The sequence below is a fragment of the Procambarus clarkii genome, chromosome 4, assembly GCF_040958095.1.
Source record: "Procambarus clarkii isolate CNS0578487 chromosome 4, FALCON_Pclarkii_2.0, whole genome shotgun sequence".
In the NCBI taxonomy this organism is placed as follows: domain Eukaryota; kingdom Metazoa; phylum Arthropoda; class Malacostraca; order Decapoda; family Cambaridae; genus Procambarus; species Procambarus clarkii.
Window position 1 is genome coordinate 45975495 of NC_091153.1, and position 22225 is coordinate 45997719.

The window sequence follows — 22225 nt, forward strand, 5'->3', positions numbered from 1 at the left end:
ACCACCCCTCACACACCACCCCTCACACACCACCTCTCACTACCCTCACACACCACCTCTCACTACCCCTCACACACCAACTCTCACTACCCTCACACACCACCTCTCACTACCCCTCACACACCACCTCTCACTACCCCTCACACACCACCTCTCACTACCCTCACACACCACCTCTCACTACTCACACTCCTCCTCCTCACAATAATGAGAGAGGAGGCCATTGAAATAGTTGTATTCTCCTGGAATGTTTAGTGATGACAACATCAGCTTAGCACTTGTTGTAGTGTCTGTCTCAATGTATACACCTGGCCAGCACTGTGATACATGCTGTATACTGTGTGATACATACTGTGTACCCCTGAGAGAGACATACTGTGTACCCTGAGAGACACATGCTGTGTACCCTGAGAGACACATGCTGTGTACCCTGAGAGACACATGCTGTGTACCCTGAGAGACACATGCTGTGTACCCTGAGAGACACATGCTGTGTACCCTGAGAGACACATGCTGTGTACCCTGAGAGACACATGCTGTGTACCCTGAGAGACACATGCTGTGTACCCTGAGAGACACATGCTGTGTACCCTGAGAGACACATGCTGTGTACCCTGAGAGACACATGCTGTGTACCCTGAGAGACACATACTGTGTACCCTGAGAGACATACTGTGTATCCTGAGAGACACATTTAGTGTACAATGAGACACATGCTGTGTACCCTGAGAGACACATTTAGTGTACAATGAGACACATGCTGTGTACCCTGAGAGACACATGCTGTGTACCCTGAGAGACATACTGTGTATCCTGAGAGACACATTTAGTGTACAATGAGACACATACTGTGTACTCTGAGACACATACTGTGTACCCTGAGAGACACATTTAGTGTACAATGAGACACATGCTGTGTACCCTGAGAGACACATTTAGTGTACAATGAGACACATACTGTGTACTCTGAGACACATACTGTGTACCCTGAGACACACATTTAGTGTACAATGAGACACATACTGTGTACCCTGAGAGAGAGAGACAACACATTCCGTGTCAAGAGAGTGGGTTACCTTACCTAGAGGTTACCTTACCTAGAGGTTATCTTGAGGTGCTTCCGGGGCTTAGCGTCCCCGCGGCCCGGTCGTCGACCAGGCCTCCTGGTTGCTGGACTGGTCAACCAGGCTGTTGGACGCGGCTGCTCGCAGCCTAACGTATGAGTCACAGCCTGGTTGATCAGGTATCCTTAAATATGTAATATGGTATATATGGGTATATGTAACACATAGATAAACAACAACACATTTGACAGTTCCCACTAGAGTGATGATGGGAGACGTGGGAGTGATCATGGGGGGAACTGGATTGAGCTTAAGTGGCATGGAGGTGTGTGGGAGGGCGTGGGAGGACGTGGGTGTGCGTGGGAGGACGTGGGAGGGCGTGGGAGGACGTGGGAGGACGTGGGAGGGCGTGGGCGGACGTCGGAGGGCGGGGAAGACGTGGGTGGGCCTGGGAGGGCCTGGGAAGACGTTGGAGGGTGTGGGAGGGCCTCGCAGGACGTGAGAGGACGTGGGAGGGCGTGGGAGGACGTGGGTGGGCGTGGGAGGACGTGGGTGGGCGTGAGAGGACGTGGGAGGGTGTGGGAGGACGTGGGTGGGCGTGGGAGGACGTGGGAGGACGTGGGTGGGCGTGGGAGGGCGTGGGAGGACGTGGGAGGGCTCGGGAGGGCGTGGGTGGGTGTGGGAGGACGTGGGAGGGTGTGGGAGGGTGTGGGTGGGTGTGGGAGGACGTGGGAGGGTGTGGGAGGGTGTGGGTGGGTGTGGGAGGGCGTGGGAGAGCTCGGGAGGACGTGGGAGGGTGTGGGTGGGTGTGGGAGGGCGTGGGAGAGCTCGGGAGGACGTGGGAGGGCGTGGGACAGTGTGTGGTGGGCGTGGGAGGGCGTGGGAGAGCTCGGGAGGGCGTGGGAGGGTGTGGGTGGGTGTGGGAGGGCGTGGGAGAGCTCGGGAGGACGTGGGAGGGCGTGGGAGGGTGTGGGTGGGTGTGGGAGGGCGTGGGAGAGCTCGGGAGGACGTGGGAGGGCGTGGCTGTGGTCACTAGAATGTAAACAAAGAAGACTGCCAGATGTCGCTGGCCGGTGAGTCTTGACATTCACTTCTCTTATTTACTCCTCACGGTCTGTCTCTCTCTGTGTGTCTGTCTGCGTGTGTGTCTGTCTCTGTCTACGTCTGTGTCTGCGTGTGTGTCTGTCTCTGTCTACGTCTGTGTCTGCGTGTGTGTCTGTCTCTGTCTACGTCTGTGTCTGCGTGTGTGTCTGTCTCTGTCTACGTCTGTGTCTGCCTGTCTGCTGGTTGGTTTCTCCCTCTAGCTGTCTCTAGCACGCACCCCATCCCAAATAGACGAGAGGAGGCTGGGTGCTTAATTAATAGGTTTGTTCCTCCATCTTTGCCATCTCCTCCTCCTCCCCCTTCCCTGTCTCTCTCCCGTTCCTTTATCAACCACTCTCTCTCTCTCTCTCCCGTCCCAGCTGTCCACCTACGGGGCGCCAGCTTCTCTCCCTTCCCCTGCCAACGTTCCGGGCTCCTGTGGGGGTGTGGGTGGTGGGGGTGAGGGGTGGGGGTGAGGGGTGGGGGTGAGGGGTGGGGGAGTGGGTGGTGGGGCTTGGGGGGGTGGGGGTCTTGGGGGGGGGGCATGTTGATACCTGTGGAAGGTAAACATTACAGTTAATTAAGTGAACATGAGATGCTCGACCGCCCTTGGAATATTTGTCACGGTGGAACTAATGATGTTTGCTGTGGGTGTGTGTGGGGGGGAGGTGTGTGTGTGGGGGGGAGGAGGTGTGTGTGTGGGGGGGGGGTGTGTGGGGGGGAGGTGTGTGTGGGGGGGTGAGGTGTGGGTGTGTGTGTGTGTGTGGGTGGGGGTGTGGGGGGGGTGAGGGTGTGTGTGTGTGTACTCACCTAGTTGTGTTTGCGGGGGTTGAGCTCTGGCTCTTTGGTCCCGCCTCTCAACCGTCAATCAACAGGTGTACAGATTCCTGAAACACACACACAACAGATTGTGTGTGTGTGTGTGTGTGCGCGCGTGGGTGTGTGGGTGTGGGTGGGTGTGTGTGGGTGTGTGTGTAAGTGTGTGTGTGTGGAGTGTGGGTGTGTGTGGGGGTGGGAGGGAGTGGGGATGTGCACGCGCGTGCACTTAACTTCGTATGATTCCTATGATAGATGATTAGGTATGAATGAGTTCTAACTGCTGACCCCTCGAGAGAGAGAGAGAGAGAGAGAGAGAGAGAGAGAGAGAGAGAGAGAGAGAGAGAGAGAGAGAGAAAGAGAGAGAGGAGGTATAAGGAAGAATGGAGGTATAGAAGGAGGGACAGAGGGGGAGGAGGAGGATTATAAGCCTATAAGATGATGGTACCTCGGAGCAGGAGGATAAGAGTTGGTGCTATGGAGAAGGAGAAAGAACAAGGTAGGAAGAACACGACTCTTAGCACCTCGAAGCATTGGTCACACAATGACCAGATATAACCAACCCATTAAGAAGATTAAGATGCTGGAACTCCCCCCCCCCACCTACTGATATCCTCTCCGGCGTAGATTTAAGACTTTTGTGGTGAAATTTTGAAACAAAAAGTCTTAACAAAAGTTTAAAGCATCATGGATCATTCTTGTGCTCCTTGTAATACTTGGAAAGTCTGAAAAGCAAATCTGTTTTCCAGTCGCTATGATAGCGTCTTCTACAGGGGTGAATTTTTGTGTTCTACCACATTTACGATGCTATCCAGCACACACACACACACACACACACACACACACACACACACACACACACACACACACACACACACACACACACACAGGTTCTGGAAGCAAATACTATTCATAATTTTAAAACCAGGTATGATAGGGAAATAGGACAGGAGTCATTGCTGTAAACAACCGATGCTCGAAAGGCGGGATCCAAGAGTCAATGCTCGATCCTGCAGACACAACTAGGTGAGTACAACTAGGTGAGTACACACACACACATTTTATGTATATAATATATAATTGTGTGTACGTGAAACTCAACACAGAATTCCGCTCGAATGCCTCCTTCAGCTGCTGCAGACATCTGGCATCAGGTACCTGCATAAAAATGTCAACATACCAGCATACCAGTTTCTTTAACCCTACGGCGGGTCTCAAGTCCTTGTCAACTAAGACCCTGTGCTCGATGGTGCTCATGTAGTCACACAAGCACCCATATGCTTGTGTGTCTGCTTCGTGAATCTGGCAACAGGAACGTAAGTACTTGCGTAACTGCTTCGTGAATCTGGCAACAGGAACGTAAGTACTTGCGTAACTGCTTCGTGAATCTGGCAACAGGAACGTAAGTACTTGCGTAACTGCTTCGTGAATCTGGCAACAGGAAAGTAAGTGCTTGCGTAACTGCTTCGTGAATCTGGCAACAGGAAAGTAAGTGCTTGCGTAACTGCTTCGTGAATCTGGCAACAGGAACGTAAGTACTTGCGTAACTGCTTCGTGAATCTGGCAACAGGAACGTAAGTGCTTGCGTAACTGCTTCGTGAATCTGGCAACAGGAACGTAAGTGCTTGCGTAACTGCTTCGTGAATCTGGCAACAGGAACGTAAGTGCTTGCGTAACTGCTTCGTGAATCTGGCTCCAGGTTCGTAAGTGCCTGCGTAACTGCTTCGTGAATCTGGCAACAGGAACGTAAGTGCTTGCGTAACTGCTTCGTGAATCTGGCTCCAGGTTCGTAAGTGCCTGCGTAACTGCTTCGTGAATCTGGCTCCAGGTTCGTAAGTGCCTGCGTAACTGCTTCGTGAATCTGGCTCCAGGTTCGTAAGTGCCTGCGTAACTGCTTCGTGAATCTGGCTCCAGGTTCGTAAGTGCCTGCGTAACTGCTTCGTGAATCTGGCTCCAGGTTCGTAAGTGCCTGCGTAACTGCTTCGTGAATCTGGCTCCAGGTTCGTAAGTGCCTGCGTAACTGCTTCGTGAATCTGGCTCCAGGTTCGTAAGTGCCTGCGTAACTGCTTCGTGAATCTGGCTCCAGGTTCGTAAGTGCCTGCGTAACTGCTTCGTGAATCTGGCTCCAGGTTCGTAAGTGCCTGCGTAACTGCTTCGTGAATCTGGCTCCAGGTTCGTAAGTGCCTGCGTAACTGCTTCGTGAATCTGGCTCCAGGTTCGTAAGTGCCTGCGTAACTGCTTCGTGAATCTGGCTCCAGGTTCGTAAGTGCCTGCGTAACTGCTTCGTGAATCTGGCTCCAGGTTCGTAAGTGCCTGCGTAACTGCTTCGTGAATCTGGCTCCAGGTTCGTAAGTGCCTGCGTAACTGCTTCGTGAATCTGGCTCCAGGTTCGTAAGTGCCTGCGTAACTGCTTCGTGAATCTGGCTCCAGGTTCGTAAGTGCCTGCGTAACTGCTTCGTGAATCTGGCTCCAGGTTCGTAAGTGCCTGCGTAACTGCTTCGTGAATCTGGCTCCAGGTTCGTAAGTGCCTGCGTAACTGCTTCGTGAATCTGGCTCCAGGTTCGTAAGTGCCTGCGTAACTGCTTCGTGAATCTGGCTCCAGGTTCGTAAGTGCCTGCGTAACTGCTTCGTGAATCTGGCTCCAGGTTCGTAAGTGCCTGCGTAACTGCTTCGTGAATCTGGCTCCAGGTTCGTAAGTGCCTGCGTAACTGCTTCGTGAATCTGGCTCCAGGTTCGTAAGTGCCTGCGTAACTGCTTCGTGAATCTGGCTCCAGGTTCGTAAGTGCCTGCGTAACTGCTTCGTGAATCTGGCTCCAGGTTCGTAAGTGCCTGCGTAACTGCTTCGTGAATCTGGCTCCAGGTTCGTAAGTGCCTGCGTAACTGCTTCGTGAATCTGGCTCCAGGTTCGTAAGTGCCTGCGTAACTGCTTCGTGAATCTGGCTCCAGGTTCGTAAGTGCCTGCGTAACTGCTTCGTGAATCTGGCTCCAGGTTCGTAAGTGCCTGCGTAACTGCTTCGTGAATCTGGCTCCAGGTTCGTAAGTGCCTGCGTAACTGCTTCGTGAATCTGGCTCCAGGTTCGTAAGTGCCTGCGTAACTGCTTCGTGAATCTGGCTCCAGGTTCGTAAGTGCCTGCGTAACTGCTTCGTGAATCTGGCTCCAGGTTCGTAAGTGCCTGCGTAACTGCTTCGTGAATCTGGCTCCAGGTTCGTAAGTGCCTGCGTAACTGCTTCGTGAATCTGGCTCCAGGTTCGTAAGTGCCTGCGTAACTGCTTCGTGAATCTGGCTCCAGGTTCGTAAGTGCCTGCGTAACTGCTTCGTGAATCTGGCTCCAGGTTCGTAAGTGCCTGCGTAACTGCTTCGTGAATCTGGCTCCAGGTTCGTAAGTGCCTGCGTAACTGCTTCGTGAATCTGGCTCCAGGTTCGTAAGTGCCTGCGTAACTGCTTCGTGAATCTGGCTCCAGGTTCGTAAGTGCCTGCGTAACTGCTTCGTGAATCTGGCTCCAGGTTCGTAAGTGCCTGCGTAACTGCTTCGTGAATCTGGCTCCAGGTTCGTAAGTGCCTGCGTAACTGCTTCGTGAATCTGGCTCCAGGTTCGTAAGTGCCTGCGTAACTGCTTCGTGAATCTGGCTCCAGGTTCGTAAGTGCCTGCGTAACTGCTTCGTGAATCTGGCTCCAGGTTCGTAAGTGCCTGCGTAACTGCTTCGTGAATCTGGCTCCAGGTTCGTAAGTGCCTGCGTAACTGCTTCGTGAATCTGGCTCCAGGTTCGTAAGTGCCTGCGTAACTGCTTCGTGAATCTGGCTCCAGGTTCGTAAGTGCCTGCGTAACTGCTTCGTGAATCTGGCTCCAGGTTCGTAAGTGCCTGCGTAACTGCTTCGTGAATCTGGCTCCAGGTTCGTAAGTGCCTGCGTAACTGCTTCGTGAATCTGGCTCCAGGTGTAGTGTTGCTTATTGATCTACTTTCCTCTGGTCAGGGCTGTATTGTGCTGCCTCTGGAAATGTCTATCGACTGCGTCTATAAACTTCACTCTCCATGTTTGGTCACCTCGGGAGCCGGTCGGCCGAGCGGACAGCACACTGGACTCGTGATCCTGTGGTTCCGGGTTCGATCCCGGGCGCCGGCGAGAAACAACGGGCAGAGTTTCTTTAACCCTATGAAACCCTTGTTACCTAGCAGTAAAATAGGTACCTGGGTGTTAGTCAGCTGTCACGGGCTGCTTCCTGGGGGTGGAGGCCTGGTCGAGGACCGGGCCGCGGGGACACTAAAAAGCCCCGAAATCATCTCAAGATAACCTCAAGATATCCTCTGTGGAGAGTGAGGGGGGAGGGGATCCTTTTCTTAACCTGTGATTGGGTATTTTAATCTCACACAGCCCACACAGTCGACACAGCCCACACAGTCGACACAGTCGACACAGTCGACACAGCCCACACAGCCCACACAGTCGACACAGTCGACACAGCCCACACAGCCCACACAGTCGACACAGTCGACACAGCCCACACAGCCCACACAGTCGACACAGTCGACACAGTCGACACAGCCCACACAGCCCACACAGTCGACACAGCCCACACAGTCGACACAGTCGACACAGCCCACACAGCTGACAGTCGATACAGCTGACACAGCCGTCACAGCTGACACAGCCGACACAGCTGACACAGCTGACACAGCCGACACAGCTGACACAGCCGACACAGCCGACACAATCGAGACAGCCCACACAGCCGACACAGTCGACACAGCCCCCACAGCCGACACAGTCGACACAGCCGACACAGTCAACACAGCCCACACAGCCGACACAGTCAACACAGCCCACACAGCCCACACAGCCGACACAGTCGACACAGCCCACACAGCCCACACAGCCGACACAGTCGACACAGCCGACACAGTGAACACAACCCACACAGCCCACACAGTCGACACAGCCCACACAGCCGACACAGCCGACACAGTCGACACAGCCGACACAGCCGACACAGCCCACACAGCCGACACAGCCCACACAGCCGACACAGCCCACACAGCCCACACAGCCCACACAGCCGACACAGTCGACACAGCTGACACAGTCAACACAGCCGACACAGCCGACACAGCCCACACAGCCGACACAGCCCACACAGCCGACACAGCCCACACAGCCCACACTGCCGACACAGCCCACACAGCCGACACAGCCCACACACTCGACACAGCCCACACAGCCGACACAGCCCACACAGCCCACACTGCCGACACAGCCCACACAGCCGACACAGCCCACACACTCGACACAGCCCACACAACCGACACAGCCCACACAGCCCACACAGTCGACACAGTCGACACAGCCCACACAGCCCACACAGTCGACACAGTCGACACAGTCGACACAGCCCACACAGCCCACACAGTCGACACAGCCCACACAGTCGACACAGTCGACACAGCCCACACAGCTGACAGTCGATACAGCTGACACAGCCGTCACAGCTGACACAGCCGACACAGCTGACACAGCTGACACAGCCGACACAGCTGACACAGCCGACACAGCCGACACAATCGAGACAGCCCACACAGCCGACACAGTCGACACAGCCCCCACAGCCGACACAGTCGACACAGCCGACACAGTCAACACAGCCCACACAGCCGACACAGTCAACACAGCCCACACAGCCCACACAGCCGACACAGTCGACACAGCCCACACAGCCCACACAGCCGACACAGTCGACACAGCCGACACAGTGAACACAACCCACACAGCCCACACAGTCGACACAGCCCACACAGCCGACACAGCCGACACAGTCGACACAGCCGACACAGCCGACACAGCCCACACAGCCGACACAGCCCACACAGCCGACACAGCCCACACAGCCCACACAGCCCACACAGCCGACACAGTCGACACAGCCGACACAGCCCACACAGCCCACACTGCCGACACAGCCCACACAGCCGACACAGCCCACACACTCGACACAGCCCACACAACCGACACAGCCCACACAGCCCACACAGCCGACACAGCCCACACAGCCGACACAGCCCTCACAGCCCACACAGCCCACACAGCTGACACAGCCCACACAGCCGACACAGCCCACACAGCCGACACCGCCCACACAGTCGACACAGCCCACAAAACCGACACAGCCCACACAGCCGACACAGCCAACACAGTCGACACAGCCCACACAGCCCACACAGCCGACACAGACCACACAGCCCCCACAGCCGACACAGCCGAAACAGCCGACACAGGCCACACAGCCGACACAGCCCACACAGCCGACACAGCCCCACACAGCCCACACAGCCCCACACAGCCGACACAGCCCACACAGCCCACACAGCCGACACAGCTCACACAGCCCACACAGCCCACACACTCGACACAGCCGACACAGCCCACACAGTTGACACAGCCCACACAGCCGACACAGCCCACACAGCCGAAACAGCCCACACAGTCGACACAGCCCACTCAGCCAACACAGCCCACACAGCCGACACAGCCCACAAAACCGACACAGCCCACACAGTCGACACAGCCCACACAGCCCACACAGTCGACACAGCCCACACAGCCCACACAGTCGACACAGCCCACACAGTCGACACAGCCCACACTGCCGACACAGCCCACACAGCCGACACAGCCCACACAGTCGACACAGCCCACACAGTCGACACAGCCCACACAGTCGACACAGTCGACACAGCCCACACAGCTGACAGTCGATACAGCTGACACAGCCGACACAGCTGACACAGCCGACACAGCTGACACAGCGGACACAGCCGACACAGCCCACACAGCCGACACAGCTGACACAGCCGACACAGCTGACACAGCCGACACAGCCGACACAATCGAGACAGCCCACACAGCCGACACAGTCGACACAGCCGACACAGCCCCCACAGCCGACACAGCCGACACAGTCAACACAGCCGACACAGCCGACACAGTCAACACAGCCCACACAGCCCACACAGTCGACACAGCCCACACAGCCCACACAACCGACACAGTCGACACAGCCGACACAGTCAACACAACCCACACAGCCCACACAGTCGACACAGCCGACACAGCCCACACAGCCGACACCGTCGACACAGCCCACACAGCCGACACAGCCCACACAGCCGATACAGCCCACACAGTCGACACACCCCACACAGCCGACACAGCCCACACAGCCGACACAGTCGACACAGCTGACACAGTCAACACAGCCGACACAGCCGACACAGCCCACACAGCCGACAGAGTCGACACAGCCGACACAGCCCACACAGCCGACACAGCCCACACAGCCCACACTGCCGACACAGCCCACACAGCCCACACAGCCCACACACTCGACACAGCCCACACAGCCGACACAGCCCACACAGCCGACACAGCCCACACAGCCGACACAGCCCTCACAGCCCACACAGCCCACACAGCTGACACAGCCCACACAGCCGACACAGCCCACACAGTCGACACAGCCCACACAGTCGACACAGCCCACAAAACCGACACAGCCCACACAGTCGACACAGCCCACACAGTCGACACAGCCCACACAGCCCACACAGTCGACACAGCCGACACAGCCCACACAGCCGACACAGCCCACACAGCCGACACAGCCCACACAGCCCACACAGTCGACACTGCCCACACAGCCCACACAGTCGACACAGCCGACACAGCCCACACAGCCGACACAGCCCACACAGTCGACACAGCCCACACAGTCGACACAACCGACACAGCCCACACAGCCGACACAGCCGACACAGCCCATACAGCCCACACAGCCGATACAGCCCACACAGCCCACACAGTCGACACAGCCCACACAGCCCACACAGCCGACAGAGCCCACACAGCCCACACAGCCCACACAGCCCACACAGTCGACACAGCCCACACAGCCGACACAGCCGACACAGCCGACACAGCCGACACAGCCGACACAGCCCACACAGCCGACACAGCCCACACAGGCGACACAGCCCACACAGTCGACACAGCCGACACAGCCCACACAGCCGATACAGCCCACACAGCCGACACAGCCCACACAGCCGACACAGCCGACACAGCCCACACAGCCCACACAGCCCACACAGCCGACACAGCCGACACAGCCGACACAGCCGACACAGCCGACACAGCCCACACAGGCGACACAGCCCACACAGTCGACACAGCCGACACAGCCCATACAGCCCACACAGCCGATACAGCCCACACAGCCGACACAGCCCACACTGCCCACACAGCCGACACAGCCCACACAGCCCACACAGCCGACACAGCCCACACAGCCGACACAGCTCACACAGCCGACACAGCCGACACAGTCGACACAGCCGACACAGCCCCCACAGCCGACACAGTCGACACAGCCGACACAGTCAACACAGCCCACACAGCCGACACACTCAACACAGCCCACACAGCCGACACAGTCGACACAGCCCACACAGCCCACACAGCCCACACAGCCGACACAGTTGACACAGCCGACACAGTCAACACAACCCACACAGCCCACACAGTCGACACAGCCCACACAGCCGACACAGCCGACACAGCCCACACAGCCGACACAGTCGACACAGCCGACACAGCCCACACAGCCGACACAGTCGACACAGCCGACACAGCCCACACCGCTGACACAGCCCACACAGCCCACACAGCCGACACAGCCCACACAGCCGACACAGCCGACACAGTCGACACAGCTGACACAGTCAACACAGCCGACACAGACGACACAGCCTACACAGCCGACACAGTCGACACAGCCGACACAGCCGACACAGCCGACACAGCCCACACTGCCGACACAGCCCACACAGCCGACACAGCCCACACACTCGACACAGCCCACACAGCCGACACAGCCCACACAGCCCACACAGCCCACACAGCCGACACAGGCCACACAGCCCACACAGCTGACACATCCCACACAGCCGACACAGCCCACACAGCCGACACAGCCCATACAGTCGACACAGCCCACACATTCGACACAGCCCACACAACCGACACAGCCCACACAGCCGACACAGCGAATACAGTCGACACAGCCCACACAGCCGACACAGCCCACACAGCCCCCACAGCCGACACAGCCGACACAGCCGACACAGCCGACACAGGCCTCACAGCCGACACAGCCCACACAGCCGACACAGCCGACACAGCCCACACAGTCGACACAGCCGACACAGCCCACACAGTCGACACAGCCCACACAGCCCACACAGCCGACACAGCCCACACAGCCCACACAGCCGACACAGCCCACAAAACCGACACAGCCCACACAGCCGACCCAACCGACACAGCCGACACAGCCGACACAGCCCACACAGTCGACACAGCCCACACAGTCGACACAGCCCACACAGTCGACACAGCCGACACAGCCCACACAGTCGACACAGCCGACACAGCCGACACAGCCGACACAGCCCACACAGCCCACACAGCCGACACAGCCCACAAAACCGACACAGCCCACACAGCCGACACAACCGACACAGCCGACACAGCCGACACAGCCCACACAGTCGACACAGCCCACACAGTCGACACAGCCCACACAGTCGACACAGCCCACACAGTCGACACAGCCGACACAGCCCACACAGTCGACACAGCCGACACAGCCGACACAGCCCACACAGTCGACACAGCCGATACAGCCCACACAGCCCACAAAGCCCACACAGCCCATACAGCCCACACAGCCGACACAGCCCACACAGTCGACACAGCCGACACAGCCCACACAGCCGACACAGCCGACACAGCCCACACAGCCGACACAGCCCACACAGTCGACACTGCCCACACAGCCGATACAACCGACACAGCCGACACAGCCGACACAGCCCACACAGTCGACACAGCCCACACAGTCGACACAGCCCACACAGTCGACACAGCCCACACAGCCGACACAGCCGACACAGCCCACACAGCCGACACAGCCGACACAGCCTACACAGCCCACACAGTCGACACAGCCGACACAGCCCACACAGCCGACACAGCCGACACAGCCCACACAGCCGACACAGCCCACAAAACCGACACAGCCGACACAACCGACACAGCCGACACAGCCGACACAGCCCACACAGTCGACACAGCCCACACAGTCGACACAGCCCACACAGTCGACACAGCCCACACAGCCCACACAGTCGACACAGCCGATACAGCCCACACAGCCCACACAGCCCATTCAGCCGACACAGCCCACAAAGCCCACACAGCCCATACAGCCGACACAGCCGACACAGCCCACACAGTCGACACAGCCGACACAGCCGACACAGCCCACACAGTCGACACAGCCGATACAGCCCACACAGCCCACAAAGCCCACACAGCCCATACAGCCCACACAGCCGACACAGCCCACACAGTCGACACAGCCCACACAGCCGACACAGCCGACACAGCCCACACAGCCGACACAGCCCACACAGTCGACACTGCCCACACAGCCGACACAGCCGACACAGCCCACACAGTCGACACAGCCCACACAGCCCACACAGCCGACACAGCCGACACAGCCGACACAGCCGACACAGCCGACACAGCCGACACAGCCCACACAGCCGGCAAAGCCGACACAGCCGGCAAAGCCGACACAGCCCACACAGCCGACACAGCCCACACACCCGACACAGCCCACACAGCCGACATAGCCGACACAGCCCACACAGCCGACACAGCCGACACAGCCCACACAGCCGACACAGCCCACACAGCCGACACAGCCGACAAAGCCGACACAGCCCACACAGCCGACACAGCCGACACAGCCCACACACCCGACACAGCCCACACAGCCGACATAGCCGACACAGCCCACACAGCCGACACAGCCCACACAGCCGACACAGCCCACATAGCCCACACAGCCGACACAGCCCACACAGCCGACACAACCCACACAGCCCACACAGCCGACATAGCCGACACAGCCCATACAGCCGACACAGCCTGCACAGCCCACACAGCCGACACAGCTCACACAGCCGACACAGCCCACACAGCCGACACAGCCGACATAGCCCACACAGTCGACACAGCCCACACAGCCGACACAGCCCACACAGCGGACACAGTCGACACAGGCCACACAGCCCACACAGTCGACACAGCCGACACAGCCGACACAGCCCGCACAGCCGACACAGCCGACACAGCCGACACAGCCCGCACAGCCCACACAGCCGACACAGCCCACACAGTCGACACAGCCGACACAGCCGACACAGCCCGCACAGCCGACACAGTCGACACAGCCCACACAGCCCACACAGTCGACACAGCTGACACAGCCGACACAGCCGACAGTCCGATAATAACAATGTCGTTCGTCTGCGTGTCACTGAACAGTGACATTGAAAGGTTAAGCCTGTGTTTCCAAACCTTTTATAATAACAATGTCTTAATTACCCGCCGTGTTAAAGTCCCCCCCGTGTTAAATTCCCCTCCCCCTCATGTTAAATAGAGCTAAGAAAAATGACATTTAATATTAACATTTTCTATTCCTATAATAGACCGGACCTGATAATAAATAGATATTATATAGATTTATTGTTATTATAATAACTAATGAATGCTACAAGATTGTAAAAACTCTTGTATATATAAAAAATCTTCTATATAAATGAAAATTTAAATGTTCGTTTGTTCAAAATCGCAAATCTCCGAAAATTCTTCACTGATTGCTTTAGAATTTTGATACAACGTTCCAATCGCATACGAGCGTGTTTTTATATACCTACTATATACATGCCGCGCCTGTGACAGGTAAAGACATGCTTTTTTAGAAAAACATCGCCATCTGTTGCACGTAAGAGCAACACACGTTATACTAAATATGATACGATTCCATTTCAATGTTTTCGATTGCATTGATAAATGGAATTTTCATAGATATGGATTTATTTTCATTTTGATTCAATTATTTTGTGTGACATTGCATTGGAATTGAGCTGTGTTGTTTACCATACCTTTCATTTTGTGAGAATTGCTTATTATTTTTAGTTTTTTATTCATTTCGTTTTTTTAACTGTTCTTACTTTTCAGGGATGGGAAAATTAGATCATTTGATGTTCCCATTTTTCTGATGGGAACATCAGATTATTTGGGAATGCTTCGGACGAGGGAGTGGGGAATGGTGGGGAGGACGTGGGGGAGAGGAGAGGGGGTATTGGTGGGGAAGACGAGGAGGCAGACGAGTAAGGGGGGGGGGAGGACGAGGGAACGATGGACTGGGGAATGGTTAGGAGGACAAGGGGACGGGAGAGGGGAGGATAGGGGGAAAGGGTAGGGTTGCCGTGGCTCAGCAACGTGCATGCGTTGCTGAGCCATAGCAACGTATGGCCAGGTACAGCTAGTAAATAAGCAAATATCTGTAAAACTTACTATAGCAGTAGTAGGCAGTAAAGTATTAAAATACTCCAAATAAATGAATATGTATGGCTACTAATATAAAAGATTTTCAATATTACATTCATGTATATTAAGTGTATGGTCCTCCCAGCACCTTTGGACCGTGTAAAAGGGGCAAAATGAATGCACCTTTTGATTTAGACAATATTGGGAAGAGAAAGAATTGTATGGTAAACAATGGTGAAAGGGAAAATGGAGCAAAACAAATAGTTGGGGGGGAAACTCTGGTATTAATGTTTATCTTGTGACGCGAGACGACAAATTAAAAGTAACTTCATATCTGATGTGCTGGTGACGGTCTGAGAACACAACCTACATTCCTGTAGCTGGCTCTAACAGACTGTAACTAGCAGGCTGTAACTGTGAGCTGTTACTGGCCGTAACAGCTGGTGAGTGGTCACAATACCGCGTCTGCGAGTTCCAAGCTCCCTGCACCAGATGCAATTTTGCAAGATGCTGGCGAGATCAAAGGGGCGCGCCTGATTAAATGCATTCCTTAGGCCAGAAGCTTCGCAAGTTTTTATGTTGCACTTAACCCCGAGGGAAGCCTTGTCGGGGGAACAATCATCAGGACCATTTGATTGTAAATAGATCTTGTCTTCCTATTAAATCCGAAGAGATATGGGTTGACAATGGGAGCTAATGGGATAAGCAACAATCACAGGCAATTACTCAAGATTTGGAAGTAAAGGCAAGATGTTACCCTAATAATTAGTTTAGTCTACCTGCTCGACTTTAACCCTTCCGCAGGGTCAGTAGAAGAAAGATTACTTGAGTCTGCCATAAATAACTTGTCGGTTTCTGTGGTGTGTGGAGATCTGTGGGCGCTGAGACATGAGGTAACTCTTGGAGGAGTATCATCACGTCTCGGGCCACAACCGACCCTCAGGGGATTGTGGGAGAAAGTGGCCATTGCAGGGGTCACCGCGCAGGGTCACAGTGCAGGGGTCACAGTGCAGGGGTCACAGTGCAAGGGTCACAGTGCAGGGGTCACAGTGCAGGGGTCACACTGCAAGGGTCACAGTGTAGGGATCACACTGCAAGGGTCACAGTGCAGGGGTCACAGTGCAGGGGTCACATTGGAAGGGTCACAGTGCAGGGGTCACATTGGAAGGGTCACAGTGCAGGGGTCACATTGGAAGGGTAGTTTTTTAGGCTGGACAGGTCTTTATCTTGCTCTGTGTACTTGTTATTGCCTGGCTTACTATTTCTTGTATATTCCTAGCGCTGTTTCCTGGTCACCCAGCATTTCTTAATTTCTTTCCTGCATATCCTCCTATCCACCTTAAACATGCCATGGCTATCGTATTTGTTGTGATATTTCCTTCTGTCCCTCTAATTCTGCCCTTCCTATCAGTATATATTTCATCGTATTACTTTTCATAAGGATAACATTTACTAGTCGATTTCTTGCATTTTGAAACCTCCCCAACCTACATTATTGTTCTATTTTCATGGTTGATTTTCGCGCCTTAATTTTGTGAAACATTTTTGGTATAACTGCTGAGTATTTTTCATCGTTTTCCATGAGTTTCCTTCTGTGTCTGGGTGATTGGTAATTACCGCAGATAGTTTCCATTCCAATCACTCTGTTCTACATGTGACATGTTGCGATTTTAAAGCATTTAACAGTCTGCTTGTTCTCTTTTTCTTTTTGCTTCTTCAAATTCTCTACCTGATCTCGTTTCACATTTCTCAATAACATTCTTTACGTGTTTGATATTCTTCTGTTACCATTCTTCCTTTATTGTCATTCCTCTATTCTTAGAGGAATAGGGAACGCTTTATTCTGCCCTATGAACATTTTCCTCCGTTTATAGCTTGTTGTCCTTCAGCTGGTGTTCAGGGTGTGAGGTTGTCACCGCCGGCAAGTACTCATCATGGTGAGGGTGGTGATGGTGGTGGTGTTATTGATGGTGGTGGTGGTGTTATTGATGGTGGTGGTGGTGTTATTGATGGTGTTGGTGGTGTTATTGATGGTGTTGGTGGTGTTATTGATACTGGTGGTGGTGTTATTGATTGTAGTGGTGGTGTTATTGATACTGGTGGTGGTGTTATTGATGGTGGTGGTGGTGTTATTGATGGTGGTGGTGGTGTTATTGATGGTGGTGGTGGTGTTATTGATGGTGGTGGTGGTGTTATTGATGGTGGTGGTGGTGTTATTGATGGTGGTGGTGGTGTTATTGATACTGGTGGTGGTGTTATTGATGGTGTTGGTGGTGTTATTGATGGTGTTGGTGGTGTTATTGATACTGGTGGTGGTGTTATTGATGGTGGTGGTGTTATTAATGGTGGTGGTGGTGTTATTGATGGTGATGGTGTTATTGATGGTGTTGGTGTTATTGATGGTAATGGTGTTATTGATACTGGTGTTGGTGTTATTGATGCTGGTGGTGGTGTTATTGATACTGGTGGTGGTGTTATTGATGGTTGTGGTGGTGTTATTGATACTGGTGGTGTTATTGATGGTGTTGGTGTTATTGATGGTGGTGGTGGTGTTATTGATGGTTGTGGTGGTGTTATTGATGGTGTTGGTGGTGTTATTGATGGTGTTGGTGGTGTTATTGATGGTGTTGGTGGAGTTATTGATGGTGTTGGTGGTGTTATTGATAGTGGTGGTGATGTTATTGATTGTAGTGATGGTGTTATTGATACTGGTGGTGGTGTTATTGATGGTAGTGGTGGTGTTATTCATGTTAGTGGTGGTGTTATTGATGGTAGTGGTGGTGTTATTGATACTGGTGGTAGTGATATTGATGGTGTTGGTAGTATTATTGATGGTGTTGGTGGTGTTATTGATGGTGGTGGTGGTGATGTAGATGGTGTTGGTGGTGTTATTGATACTGGTGTTGGTGGGGTTATTGATTGTTGTGGTGGTGTTATTGATGGTGTTGGTGTTATTGATGGTGGTGTTGGTGTTATTGATGGTGGTGGTGGTGTTATTGATGGTGGTGGTGTTATTGATGGTGGTGGTGTTATTGATGGTGGTGGTGTTATTGATGGTGGTGGTGGTGTTATTGATGGTGATGGTGTTATTGATGGTGTTGGTGTTATTGATGGTAGTAGTGGTGTTATTGATACTGGTGTTGGTGTTATTGATGCTGGTGGTGGTGTTATTGATACTGGTGGTGGTGTTATTGATGGTTGTGGTGGTGTTATTGATACTGGTGGTGGTGGTATTGATACTGGTGGTGTTATTGATGGTGGTCGTGGTGTTATTGATGGTGTTGGTGATGTTATTGATAATGGTGGTGTTATTGATGGTGTTGGTGGTGTTATTGATGGTGTTAGTGGTGTTATTGATACTGGTGTTGGTGTTATTGATGGTGGTGGTGGTGTTATTGATGGTTGTGGTGGTGTTATTGATGGTGGTAGTGGTGTTATTGATGGTGTTGGTGTTATTGATACGGGTGGTGTTATTGATGGTGGTCGTGGTGTTATTGATGGTGTTGGTGGTGTTATTGATGGTGTTGGTGGTGTTATTGATGGTGTTGGTGGTGTTATTGATGGTGGTCGTGGTGTTATTGATACTAATGGTGGTGTTATTGATGGTGTTGGTGGTGGTATTGATACTGGTGGTGTTATTGATGGTATTGGTGGTGTTATTGATACTGGTGGTGGTGATATTGATGATGTTAGTGGTGTTAGTGATGGTGTTGGTGGTGTTATTGATGGTGTTGGTAGTGTTATTGATACTGGTGGTGGTGTTATTGATGGTAGTGGTGGTGTTATTGATGGTGGTAGTGTTATTGATGGTGTTATTGATGGTGTTAGTGGTGTTATTGATACTGGTGGTGGTGATATTGATGGTGTTGGTGGTGTTATTGATGGTGTTGGTGGTGTTATTGATGGTGTTGGTGGTGTTATTGATGGTGTTGGTGGTGTTATTGATGGTGTTAGTGGTGTTATTGATACTGGTGGTGGTGATATTGATGGTGTTGGTAGTGTTATTGATACTGGTGGTGGTGATATTGATGGTGTTGGTGGTGTTAGTGATGGTGTTGGTGGTGTTATTGATGGTGTTAGTGGTGTTATTGATACTGGTGTTGGTGTTATTGATGGTGGTGGTGTTATTGATGGTGGTGATGGTGTTATTGATGGTGTTGGTGTTATTGATGGTAGTGGTGTTATTGATACTGGTGTTGGTGTTATTGATGGTGGTGGTGTTATTGATGGTTGTGGTGGTGTTATTGATGGTGTTGGTGGTGTTATTGATGGTGGTGGTGGTGTTATTGATGGTGGTGGTGTTATTGATGGTGGTGGTGGTGTTATTGATGGTGTTATTGATACTGGTGTTGGTGGTGTTATTGATGGTGTTGGTGTTATTGATGGTGGTGGTGGTGTAATTGATGGTGTTGGTGTTATTGATGGTGGTGGTGGTGTTATTGATGGTGTTGGTGTTATTGATGGTGGTAGTGGTGTTATTGATGGTGATGGTGTTATTGATGGTGGTGGTGGTGTTATTGATGGTGGTGATGGTCTTATTGATGGTGGTGGTGGTGTTATTGATGGTGGTGATGGTGTTATTGATGGTGGTGATGGTGGTGTTATTGATGATGGTGGTGTTATTGATGGTGTTGGTGTTATTGATGGTGGTGATGGTGGTGTTATTGATGATGGTGGTGTTATTGATGGTGGTGGTGGTGTTATTGATGGTGGTGGTGGTGTTATTGATGGTGGTGGTGGTGTTATTGATGGTGTTGGTGGTGTTATTGATGGTGTTGGTGGTGTTATTGATACTGGTGGTGGTGTTATTGATTGTAGTGGTGGTGTTATTGATACTGGTGGTGGTGTTATTGATGGTGGTGGTGGTGTTATTGATGGTGGTGGTGTTATTGATGGTGGTGGTGGTGTTATTGATGGTGGTGGTGGTGTTATTGATGGTGGTGGTGGTGTTATTGATGGTGGTGGTGGTGTTATTGATGGTGGTGGTGGTGTTATTGATACTGGTGGTGGTGTTATTGATGGTGTTGGTGGTGTTATTGATGGTGTTGGTGGTGTTATTGATACTGGTGGTGGTGTTATTGATGGTGGTGGTGTTATTAATGGTGGTGGTGGTGTTATTGATGGTGATGGTGTTATTGATGGTGTTGGTGTTATTGATGGTAATGGTGGTGTTATTGATACTGGTGTTGGTGTTATTGATGCTGGTGGTGGTGTTATTGATACTGGTGGTGGTGTTATTGATGGTTGTGGTGTTATTGATACTGGTGGTGGTGTTATTGATACTGGTGGTGTTATTGATGGTGTTGGTGTTATTGATGGTGGTGGTGGTGTTATTGATGGTTGTGGTGGTGTTATTGATGGTGTTGGTGGTGTTATTGATGGTGTTGGTGGTGTTATTGATGGTGTTGGTGGTGTTATTGATGGTGTTGGTGGTGTTATTGATAGTGGTGGTGATGTTATTGATTGTAGTGGTGGTGTTATTGATACTGGTGGTGTTATTGATGGTAGTGGGGGTGTTATTCATGTTAGTGGTGGTGTTATTGATGGTAGTGGTGGTGTTATTGATACTGGTGGTAGTGATATTGATGGTGTTGGTAGTATTATTGATGGTGTTGGTGGTGTTATTGATGGTGGTGGTGGTGATGTAGATGGTGTTGGTGGTGTTATTGATACTGGTGTTGGTGGGGTTATTGATTGTTGTGGTGGTGTTATTGATGGTGTTGGTGTTATTGATGGTGGTGTTGGTGTTATTGATGGTGGTGGTGGTGTTATTGATGGTGGTAATGTTATTGATGGTGGTGGTGTTATTGATGGTGGTGGTGTTATTGATGGTGGTGGTGGTGTTATTGATGGTGATGGTGTTATTGATGGTGTTGGTGTTATTGATGGTAGTAGTGGTGTTATTGATACTGGTGTTGGTGTTATTGATGCTGGTGGTGGTGTTATTGATACTGGTGGTGGTGTTATTGATGGTTGTGGTGGTGTTATTGATACTGGTGGTGGTGGTATTGATACTGGTGGTGTTATTGATGGTGGTCGTGGTGTTATTGATGGTGTTGGTGATGTTATTGATAATGGTGGTGTTATTGATGGTGTTGGTGGTGTTATTGATGGTGTTAGTGGTGTTATTGATACTGGTGTTGGTGTTATTGATGGTGGTGGTGGTGTTATTGATGGTTGTGGTGGTGTTATTGATGGTGGTAGTGGTGTTATTGATGGTGTTGGTGTTATTGATACGGGTGGTGTTATTGATGGTGGTCGTGGTGTTATTGATGGTGTTGGTGGTGTTATTGATGGTGTTGGTGGTGTTATTGATGGTGTTGGTGGTGTTATTGATGGTGGTCGTGGTGTTATTGATACTAATGGTGGTGTTATTGATGGTGTTGGTGGTGGTATTGGTACTGGTGGTGTTATTGATGGTATTGGTGGTGTTATTGATACTGGTGGTGGTGATATTGATGATGTTAGTGGTGTTAGTGATGGTGTTGGTGGTGTTATTGATGGTGTTGGTAGTGTTATTGATACTGGTGGTGGTGTTATTGATGGTAGTGGTGGTGTTATTGATGGTGGTAGTGTTATTGATGGTGTTGGTGGTGTTATTGATGGTGTTAGTGGTGTTATTGATACTGGTGGTGGTGATATTGATGGTGTTGGTGGTGTTAGTGATGGTGTTGGTGGTGTTATTGATGGTGTTGGTGGTGTTATTGATGGTGTTGGTGGTGTTATTGATGGTGTTAGTGGTGTTATTGATACTGGTGGTGGTGATATTGATCGTGTTGGTAGTGTTATTGATACTGGTGGTGGTGAT

General features: G+C 52.4%; 2 protein-coding genes across 2 annotated transcripts; one reads left to right on the forward strand and one right to left on the reverse strand.

Annotated features, from left to right (window-relative positions):
- Positions 1–1374: 1374 nt before the first annotated feature.
- On the reverse strand, positions 1375–2151 carry LOC138371450 (uncharacterized). Its single transcript, XM_069336341.1, has one exon. The coding sequence runs from the start codon at positions 2149–2151 to the stop codon at positions 1375–1377; it is 777 nt and encodes a 258-aa protein (XP_069192442.1).
- A 1930-nt stretch (positions 2152–4081) lies between these two features.
- Positions 4082–14524, forward strand: LOC138371451 (platelet binding protein GspB-like). Its single transcript, XM_069336350.1, has 7 exons — positions 4082–4117; positions 7336–8133; positions 8216–8797; positions 9368–10309; positions 10509–10885; positions 11256–11389; positions 11958–14524. The coding sequence occupies exons 1-7, from the start codon at positions 4082–4084 to the stop codon at positions 14522–14524; spliced, it is 5436 nt and encodes a 1811-aa protein (XP_069192451.1).
- The last annotated feature ends 7701 nt before the right edge of the window (positions 14525–22225 follow it).

Excerpts from the sequence above, each read along its gene's own strand:
- LOC138371451 (XM_069336350.1), top strand. The coding sequence starts at position 4,082 with ATGCCTCCTTCAGCTGCTGCAGACATCTGGCATCAG. Across the intron at positions 4,118-7,335 it reads CTGCAGACATCTGGCATCAG|CCCACACAGTCGACACAGCC; the intron begins GTACCTGCATAA and ends AATCTCACACAG. Across the intron at positions 8,798-9,367 it reads CAGCCGACACAGCCGACACA|CCGACACAGCCCACACAGTT; the intron begins GCCCACACAGCC and ends CACTCGACACAG.
- LOC138371450 (XM_069336341.1), bottom strand. The coding sequence starts at position 2,151 with ATGTCAAGACTCACCGGCCAGCGACATCTGGCAGTCTTCTTTGTTTAC.